Below are 10,750 nucleotides of genomic sequence, written 5' to 3' on the forward strand. Positions count from 1 at the left end.
AATATATGTGAATATTTTGGTTTGTATTTTTTTTTTCTAAATTTGCACTGTGCTAGAAAACATCCTTGTCCCAGACAAGAATTCACAATTTCGAACAATTTAAAAATGTGTTAAAATCCTTCAAAATATAAAACTAACAACACCTACTGATTACATAGGTGTAAAAATGTGCTATTATAATCATCTCTGTTTTAAAACTGATTTTTTTTATGAAAATGTTGGTCCTTTAAAGTTGTGTCACAGATTTTAGTTAACTGATTTTTACAAAAACATGATTTAATCAGGCATAAAAAGGGTCACCTATACCCTAAGGACCCCTGTCTTGTTGTCAAGTTCATTAAATATTATTGCTATCACGAATCTCAACATGTCAACTCTGTATTTTGTTGAATCTGTAAGACGTCAACTCTGTCAGACCTTCCTTCTGACAGAGGTAAAGTTACTAGGTTTAATAGCCAAGACTTCAAATATATTTTCCAGCATAATCGTAGAATATAAATCTAAACCCCAAAAACTATTTTGTCCCAATTCTCAAGAATGAGTGATTACTTTATTTTTTTCTTTCTTTATCTTTATTATTATCCACTGTTATTTTACACATGCAGTGACCTCATTTCACCACAATAGTTTAATCTTACATGCCTTTGATGAAGAAAGGTTTGCTAGCTGGCATTGGAAATCCACTGTCAGCTTTGTCAGCCCTGATAGTCAGAAGCCTGACTATCTGGAGCTCAAATATACTAAGACTCTGCTGAAAGTGCAGGTATTTGGTTCAGCCCTAATCTTAAACCTGCCTGTGCAGTCTCGGGGAATGTTTATGAAGAAACAGAAAAGGGAAATATCCTTCAGAAACCAATGCCATGAAAAAGAGGAAGACAATTTTGTGCTCAGCAGAGCAGCACTTAACATGTCCTATTCAAAAGGCGTTCTTTTACAAAGGAAAAAAAAAGCTGCCTTTGTTTCAAAAGGCCACCTGTGTCATCCCACCTGTGCTTCAGTGTAGCTGATAAAGGAGGCAGACATATCCATGTAGGTAGGTGAGCAGAGATGAACAAAACTATGGCAATTCAAGTACAACACAAACAACTAAATGAGGTATGAGTCAGTACTCTGAACGCATAATCTGATACCAGCATAGGGTAAATAAAGTCCATGCAACATGCATGTTTACTGTACACACTGAAGTATGCAATTATAAGCAGAGGGAATGTCTGGTGTGTCATCAGTCTGGTAAAATGTAAAGGTAGTCTGTACCTTTACCACATGTACAGTACAAGTATAGATTTGACATCTAGTTTCATTGTTTAGATTGGAGGAAATAAATTCATCCTACCGATGGAGATGTAAGAAGATTGGAGTTTTGTCAAATGCAAGACTTTTCAATGTGTAAACTGATATGAAACAAGGGGTTTGTCTGTTGAAGATTGACTGGTTTCCTCCCGCAGTAACACAGGAGTGAAGGAATGCACATTAAAGAGAAACTAAGGATTAGATCCATTTCAAATAAGTGATCATTTGATAATCTCAGTGTAAAAGGGAATAAACATTTTGCCTGGCAGGTCAGTGTGCCTCAGGTCTGAAGGTAGATTTCTTAACTCTCGGTGTCAGAAGTCCTTGAGGGATTTGACGGCCTTGGCCAGGTTGCCGTAGAACTCGGCCATGCTGGAGGGGAAGAACGAGTCGACAACAGAGCGAGGCAGGAAGCCGCCCAGGTCTGTCTGGAAGAAACTGAACACCTGGGTTTTGTTGGGCTCTCTGGAAATTCAGTGAGGAAACACACAAGAGGAACTATGATACACAGAAGAGAAGCAAGAGTAGAGATGTACTCTACAAACACACAATAGGCCTCATGCAGGAAGCCATTTAAGAACAATGTTTCTCTTATTTTTGTTCATATCCACAATTTATTCTTATTTTGTTAGTACCCATTGATTTCTGCAATTAACCTGCTAACAGTTAAAGTTACGTGTCTTTCCACTTTTATTTCCTGTTTCACAAATTTGCTGCTTTGATCTCATATAAATCATCTTAAATTCAATAGTTAAGGGATTTTAGACTGTTGGTTGGACTAAATCAGTAATCTGAGGACATTCATGGAGCCCATAAACTGACAGGATGTGATAAAAACTTATCTGACAAGTCAAAAATATAACAAAATTTATCATTTAATAAATAGTTTGTTAAGAATTTGAAATAAAAGTGTAAAAAGACCTAGAAAACTTTTCCTTTAAGCTACAAAGTTGGTAAAAATTTTTTAAAAGACCTTTTCTTTACCACCAACCATCTGATCAAAAACAATAACAAATCTAGTCTTATTTCTTAACTCCCCAATTCTCTCACTTCAGTTACTTTGCGTCTCTCTGCTGACGTGGTATTTACAGCATCCTAATATGTGGTTTTCACTACTGCTGAAGTTCTTCTTAGGTTAGACCTTTAATCACGGTGTCTCTCAAGTTCTGGTCGTGCTACAGTGTTTGCACACAGCCCAACATTTGCCCTTATATGGTTTTTGACTGTGTTACCTGTTACTAATAAACAGTTGGCCACACCCCCCAGTTTATGATCAAGTGGGCTTCATCATTCAGCACTCCTGGGTAAGAGAAAATGTGGGTGGAAAATTCGGCACACTGTACGTGTTCGGTGTTTGTGTGTTGGTGTGCTCACCCTGAGATGGGGACACAGACGCAGCCACATTGATGGTTGAATCCCCTCACATAGCCGGACTGGGGAGGACAGCTCGGGTGACTCACGTTGGTGGCTGTTTGACATGAAACAAAACACACACATAAACACGTTTGGCTACATCATATTGATCGTCTGAAGGGCTGTACTTCTGTCTGTACAACTGTGGCTCTCCAATTGATTTCAATTTCAATTGAGGGAACAGCTTGACTTTTGGGAAACTAACTTATTCGCTTTGCTACTTAGAAGTACATGAGAAGATCAATATCACTCACATATCTGTCCAATCGGTATGAAGCTACGGCTCTTTACACCCTACCAACTCGATATCACATAATCTATTTGCCCTGAGATGGGACCATGTGACTTCCCAGCATCACCCCATACTATTTTCTTTTAAACACACTGGTATTGGATCTGTCCTTGGTACCAGCTGATACGCAAAATTCAGGTACCAGAATCAGTATCAAGAATCTCAAGCATCTCCCAGCTGTAGTTCCATTTTAAATGGAACAATACATGAATTATATCAACCTTCTCATCAACATCTCTGCAAGAAAGGAAAGGAAAGGAAAGGAAAGGAAAGGAAAGGAAAGGACCTTATTTCAGCTGTTTCTTGAATTTCCAACATTTTGGCCATCACTTCTACCAGTTCACCACAACACAGTCCAGTCAGATGATAAGTCAGGTTGTAAAGAAACGCATTATCACTTTTCTACCAGGAATTCGGCCTGTAAACTGTGATAGATGGAATGGATATTTGGGTAAGAACTTTTACCATTCAGCTTTATTTCCTCATCAGGGGTGTTACTGGAGTTTCACACAACAGATCATAAAATGATCCACTGGTTAATGCTCATCAAACTAAGTAGGCACACTTTCCAGATCTAAGTAATGCACTACTGAATGTTATTTTTTAAGACTTATGTTTGCAACAATTAATCACTGATGGTCCATGGCAGCAAAAAGTTACTCTGTGACCACTAAAAATCCCATGTGAGTGGCCACAAGTTTGATTAAGTGTTAAATTACATTAAATTGCCTTTTCTGTATTGTTTTACGTTACATTACAGTGGCCACCAATATGTACACTTAGGGGCCACCAAGCCCCTAAATTTGGTGGCCAGTCCGTCCCTGGAACATGTGAATTGCTTTCTTAATGTTTCTTAACTGATAATTCAGTGGTGAGACTATGTATGGGGAGTTAAAGCTTAGATTAATCTTCCCCTTTTACCATTTATCCCCTTCACTTAATTGGTAAAGACATATCTATGAACTATGATAAATTATTGCAAATATTACTTGTGTTTCTTTCTTTTTTATGTATTAGTTCAGATTCTTTGTTTTCTTTATTTTTAGCATTTGTATGTTCACTCTGTGTTGAGTATGATGTTATCAGAATCAATAGAACTGATGGCCAAACATACAAAAAAAAACAAAAAAAACAACCAAGTTGTAGTCAGCTTGAATTATTTTTAAGAACAGGCTTGCAGTCTGCCTAAAAACCAACAAAAAAAAACGATAAGATAAGACTAGCAGCAGACAGTTACAACAAGATCAATACTGCCTGACACTGAGGACATACTACATATCTGTGCCAGACCAATTATAGACATGATGATTTTACCAAAACCATTTTGGGGCGACCCAGAAAAGCACAACCATATTAACTTGCAGTGTAGCAGAGCTCTAGTGACACTACTGCCAAATAAAATGGGCAGGAACTGAATTAAATCTGAGATTAACAGTCTCTACGGTCATGTTGAGGCTGACAGGCTGATCGATTGCCCTATCTCTGTTTATCTTTACTAGTCAGAGCCAGACTTAGAAATTTTGGCCCCTTAGTTGCCAACAAAATTTCCTTGCATAGAACACAGAAAAGCAAAGACATTAACACACAAATAGCTATTAATATAAATTAACTGGTGTAAAGGTTTTTGTTTTTTCTTTGTTTGTTTTTCTTGCATCTGTTGTGGCATCCGGGGTATTGTAATTTTGTAAATTTGCAGGTGTTTGCAGGTTCTACGGCTGGGGGATATGGATTATATTTGTTCCATTTGAGTATGAATTAAAGTGCGTTATGTCAGATGACCATATTGTGATAAGGTAGTTTTCAGTGTTTCCACTTGTCTCTGCTGAGGGGCAGTTACTTTACTTCAGTCATTATATGTGTAGATCAGCTCAGATCGCAGTATAATAACTACTGAACAGCATGTTGTGTTTACTGCCACAGAAAAGAAATGAAAAGTCACCATTCATGTAACATTACTACAGCATCTTCCTGCACCCTAATCCTAATAACAGAGTTGGAATGTGAAAAGCTAACTTAGCTAGTTAGCAGCTATAAGTAATCGTGGTATTTTTCACTGTGGCAAGAAAAAAAAAAAACAAATCACATGAGAGAATGACTGATTATCTGATCACATTTCCTACTCTATTCATGTCTTCCAGCTCTGAAACATATCAGCAAGACCTCTAAATTTACTCTATTTTAATTGTGTTTAGCCTGACTTGTAGCAGCTAACTAGCTAACACTCACTATCACAACAAAACCCTTTAGATCTCTGTCAGTCAGGTTACACAAGACCACGTTCCTTGAAGAGGAAGGCTCTGCAGGTAACACAGGTGCAGTGGGTGTGTAATTCAAGCACCTTACTTAAGCAAAAGTACTAATACCCCACACTGAAAAACCAGACTGGAAGGTTAATTCTGAAATTTGCCAATAGGTATCGCATGATAATCAGACGCTCCTGAGAAGAACTTGATCACAAGTTGCAAGTTTTCCATAAAACGTTTCTGCAAATGTTTCACAATAAAAGCCTTGTTAGGTAATAAAGCGTTCCTGTCCATGGAGGTCTTTTATTTTTGAACAGATATAGACATGTTGAATTTATATCAGAAGTGTAATGCAGTTACTTTAAAAGGCCAAACAGTAGCAGATCAAAACAAGGCTGTACTGACAAAGTATTACTGGCTGGCTATCTCATTAACATCAGATATTTGATTGAGGTCATATCTGCACAATTCTTTTATTGTGGGCTGTTGCGTCACTCAGGGACTTGTCATTGACGTGTGACATTATCTGTTTAGTCTGTTCAGACCTGTGGTGTGTCCTCAGCAGAATAAAAACAGTCCAGCCCCTATATGGAACAATAAATCTTACAGAGTACAAAATAAACAAGTAGAGCAAGTAAAGAAGACAAGAATGAGTCATTACGCACCATTTGATGAAATGGTGCCATCTTCGTATTGCTTAACTAAAATAACATCTACAAAGTCTCGTGGAGCTATGATACCCATAGCTGCTGAGGGCGTGACTGTTCGGCAGATAGAGATGTCCTGTGCAAGAATGGGAGACAAGGGAATGTACTCAAAAACTGAGTTGAACAAAGCAAAAGCAAAAAATGGGTATCACCTCTGGTATCACATGTATGCACTTAAAGCTGCACCAGGAAAGTTTTTAAATGTATTTTTCCATAAAAATAAATAATAAATAATAATTACAAATGGTATCCTGTGCAAAGGATCTTTTTACCACTGCCTTCCTTTAGCATCCTTTGTATATATGTATGCCTCATGGTTTAATAACCCAACTGCTCACTGAGGCTTTCTACCAGTTTACTGACATGAAATTCCTGGTATTGCAGTTCAAAGTTTCTTTCCAGACAGTTTTGTTGCTTTCTGAAGCCACCAATATGTTAATACACCCAGTGCAGCTTTAAAAATAATTCAGACAATCTTTGATGGAAATCAAAAGAAATCTGACATCTGTATGGAGTGAAAATTGGGTTAACCAATACAGAATGATCATGACAAAACATCCTGTGTTCAGAAGAGTGAAATTAGTAACACACCTCTGTGATTTGTTCCAAAAGCTCAAACTTTTTGACATTGTTGTCCCACTTGACTCTGATCCCGTTGGGCACTGGTTTCAGACATTCCCACACCTTCTCTGGGCTGCCACTGACAATACCCTCCCCCTTATAACTGCAGAGGAAGTCAGATGACAGAGAGCGGTCAGAAGAGGAGATTACAGGCAAAAAATATAACCCCTGCACACAGATAAACACCACATTTATTCTACTCTTCTCACTATATGTTTCAAGCCTTGAAAAAACTAAAACATGGCAAACTTGTGGTACCAAGTGGCCAATTTTTAGACCTCATCTTCTTTAAACATAATACTACATAATCTATTTCTGAAAAGAAAACAGTATCTAGTCAGGAAAAGTCTTTTCATTAATCAGTGCAGTTTTAGTGATGTAGGGCAGTTAGCATTATAAACACACAGGGTTGCAACGATTATTTTCACTGTCGATTAATCTGTTGATTATTTTCTAAATTAATCAATTGTTTGGCCAATTAAATGTCAGACAATGGTGAAAAATGTCAATTTATTGATAATTGATTAATCAGTTATCAAAATAGTTGATTAACTGTTGCAGCTCTATGAACATATGGTCATAGTTGGAGGTCTAAACCCTAACTGTTATCCTTATCCTGTGTGTCATCTTATCATGTGTTTGCCGTTACACTTTCACAACAACAAAGTCTTCTTCTATTTACTATCAGCAGAATCATTGTCTTCAACTGGTGATGGAATCAAAACTCGATGAGAAAGAAAAAGTTGAATTTTCTCACACATTCCCAGGAAACTCAGACGAGGGACGCCAAGACACAACTACGTCATTCTGCAAAAGAAAAGAGTACAGTTACAGTGAGACACATTTGCCTTTATGTGATCAGCAGACTTGGTACATGCCGCTGCCTCTAACACACCACATACTTCAAAACAACAAAATAAGACACCATTTATGTCTCTGCATTCCTACTTGAGTAGCAAAAGTCACCTTTTGATACACCAAGCTGTCAGTCAGCCATCACTGAGCACCATGATCGGCTGCTGTCCATAGTTTTTGGAATATGTATCCAGTGCAACAGAGTTAATGATACCACTTGTCATTATTAGCCACTTTGTGCTATGACTTTATTATATTGTCAGTGTTGTGTTGAATGTTTTATTATTAAGCTGATTCAATTTGTTTATGCCTTCAATATCCATTTCCTTTGCACTATTTCTATTTGTAATGTCTACTTTTGTTTGAGCTCATTTGGTTGGTCAAAGTGTTATTTCTGCATGTAGCACGTTAAAGAACCCAATTTAAAGGGACAGTTCACCCCAGTAGATTCTACTGCAGAAAGAAAGCAGTTCCTACATGAAACAGCTCAAGAAAGGTCTGTGGATTATTTTGAGTAGCCAGGTCAGAATTTCTGGAAGGAGACACTGCTGTTGAGCTTTTCAAAAGTACTTTTTGTACTTTGAGCACCACAGGACTAGTGCCATCTAGTCCTATTATACAGGAGACAAGGCAGACATCTCTACAGCTAATGGCTCCAAAACTCTGCAACTCACACCAAAACTATGTAGATGAATCGGGCACTAGGAGCCAGAGGAAAAATATGTAGTTTTGATTTTGGGGTGAACTGTCCCTTTAAAAGAATCAAACGCTTTTGCTCTTTTAATCAAATGCTTTTGTTTAACACATTATCTGTGACTTCAATAGCTTGGCTACAGTTTGTAACTTGGTAACAGTTAACTAAATCATTTCTCTGTTTAATCAAATTTTAAATATTTTGAATTCCAAAGAATAAGCTTTATGACTAAAGATGGTAATAAGTAGTACAGTCAGTAGTACATATTTTAAATGTCTACAAATAAAACCACAATTATATTAACTGGCAAATATACATGAAATGCAGACTTTTTCATGTTTATTGATTTCCTGATACATATTTGCTAGAATGTGCAAATGTCTGTGCCCTGCAAATATTGTCAGACTAATTGCTCCCCACTGTAAGATTGTAATAGTTGGGCATCTATTAAAGTTTGATATAAATACTTTATACTACACATACTACATCAATGACCTAAATAAATCTACCATTATACATTATGGCTTTGGAGATGATCATACCAACATGACACAGAAAAATTGAAAAGAAGTACAGTGGTCACTGTAGATCAGGGATCTGCAACCTTTACACATACCCTTTTGCATAGCATAGCTAGTATACAGGAGATATGACACATTTTAGTTGATGAAATAATAAAACATTTTTTATTATTTGGTATATAAGGTGCACATTTTTAATTCAAAAATCACAAAAAAACTTTAAGGCACTCTCTTTCAGAACATTAAAATTTTAGAAATGAAGGTTTCACATAATCATGCTGTGGCAATAAAGACATTTTAATTGTCTTAACAGACTTTTTTGTGATTTTTGAGTACAAAAGAGCATCTCAGAAAAAAAGGATTTCAAGTCCAGGAAGCACGCCTACGTAAACAGTTTTCAATTTACACATTTTTACAATTAGGGAATTGAAGAATGACTTTAGACGTAAAACAAAGACAAATGAAAACTTAAAAAAATACCATAATTTCTTTCCTTATATTTTTTTGGCAGCAGGTTGCAGACCCCTGCTGTGGACCCTTAACAAGAACCACTGCTGAGAGACACTCAGTGCCATATTTGCTGACAGTGTCAAACACTGTGAACTATGAACATATCTGATAATCAAACACTGACAACATTTAATTACAAAGTCAACTTTTGAGTTGTCTCTCAGTCTTCCAAAAAGTATGAACAAAATGGTGAATTTCAGTATAGTTTGGACAGCAGAAACTGTGACGTTTAGACACTTGTTTAGTGCATGGGGTTCTTGCCAACCGAAGAGCTGAGCCACAAGTTTCGTTAAAGTTATTTAACTCTCTCCTGTCAGTCAGGTAAGATACCTGTCAGTGACAGGGCCATATCATCTGACACACTGACCAATGGACATACCCGTTGGTACTGTAAGGTTATATCAGAAAACAGCACGTATCAGCACACGTGGATGAATAATGCAGTTTTATATGAGACAATAATAAGAGCAAAGATTTACCGATTTCTTGCAGACTTTCCAGCCGGACTCGTCCCTCTTGTAGCTCATCAGGCAGTCAGCCACGTCCTTCGCTTTTTGTTCATAATCCATAATTGACAGCAAAAGTGAGCGTCACCTTCTTAACCTAAATCACTTAGCAGCTGAACTATATACAAGACAACAGCGTAAACTAACGTTACCAAGTACAGCAAAAGCCGCTCAGGTGAGCGCGAGCCGCTGCTACAAAGCTAGCGTTAGCTTGAATGAATGAAACGTGCTAATGTTCGATGAGCGCATCGTTAACTAGCAGCTAGCTCGCAGCTATGAGGTATGTGACAAGAAAATAGCATCCACAACTCTGTCAGATACCGTTAACTGTGCAGTCTTGTTGTCTAAATGCCGCTCGAAAGCCCACCTGACTCGCTTAAAACATTAAAATCTAAAAAGAGCTAAATGAATTCCCTGAAGTACGACGGGAATCATTAGCAGAGCTGTCAAATCATCCAGAAAAAAATGCCCTTCCGGTTATTGGTTTCAAAATAAAACCAATATTCACAAACTTGAGCGTTTGTTGAAACGTATCATGAGGAGTAATAACACTTTAAGTATATTTTCAATAGCATTCGGTTTTTCATCAACTATTTTGTATTGGTTTGTACAGAGCATGATACATAGTTGAGCGCCAAGTTCCACGTATTTTACTTTGAAGGCAAGACGCCTCAGTCTCTCTCCAAATCTGGTTGGCTTCACGCACCTGCAGCTGGTGTTCTCGCTTGTTGCAGCTAAGTAAACCGGGAATTGTAGTGGTTACTTCATTCCAGATGAAACGCTGTGTATTCACTGTATAGGCCACGTCAGATCATCGTGACACGTCTAAGGGGTTATCATAACAGCCATATTGACACGAAATCTCATCGAAAACTCGGGTGTAACCCCTGATACTAATTACGGTCATCTGCCATTTAGTGTAGCAGAGCCTTTCCAGTGAGCCACCATGCACTGTGGCAGCACCCCGGCTCTGTCTGACCTGAATACAATGAAACATTAAGTAGCAATATCGTGTACTTATAAAAGTAACTAAAATAGAATAAAAATATACAGGGAATAACTTTCAAATTTTCAGCTGCCTTCACAAAGTGTTGCACT

General features: G+C 37.6%; 1 protein-coding gene across 1 annotated transcript; it reads right to left on the reverse strand.

Annotated features, from left to right (window-relative positions):
- Positions 1-1,374: 1,374 nt before the first annotated feature.
- On the reverse strand, positions 1,375-10,090 carry stard5 (StAR related lipid transfer domain containing 5). The gene is made up of 6 exons (XM_084722330.1): positions 9,626-10,090; positions 7,324-7,373; positions 6,537-6,669; positions 5,904-6,021; positions 2,665-2,758; positions 1,375-1,755 (listed from the first exon to the last, which is right to left on the reverse strand). The coding sequence occupies exons 1-6, from the start codon at positions 9,713-9,715 to the stop codon at positions 1,605-1,607; spliced, it is 636 nt and encodes a 211-aa protein (XP_084578456.1). The 5' UTR covers positions 9,716-10,090; the 3' UTR covers positions 1,375-1,604.
- Positions 10,091-10,750: the final 660 nt, after the last annotated feature.

Source organism: Lutjanus erythropterus, chromosome 1 (assembly GCF_056507025.1).
Source record: "Lutjanus erythropterus isolate fLutEry1 chromosome 1, fLutEry1.hap2, whole genome shotgun sequence".
Taxonomy (NCBI): domain Eukaryota; kingdom Metazoa; phylum Chordata; class Actinopteri; order Lutjaniformes; family Lutjanidae; genus Lutjanus; species Lutjanus erythropterus.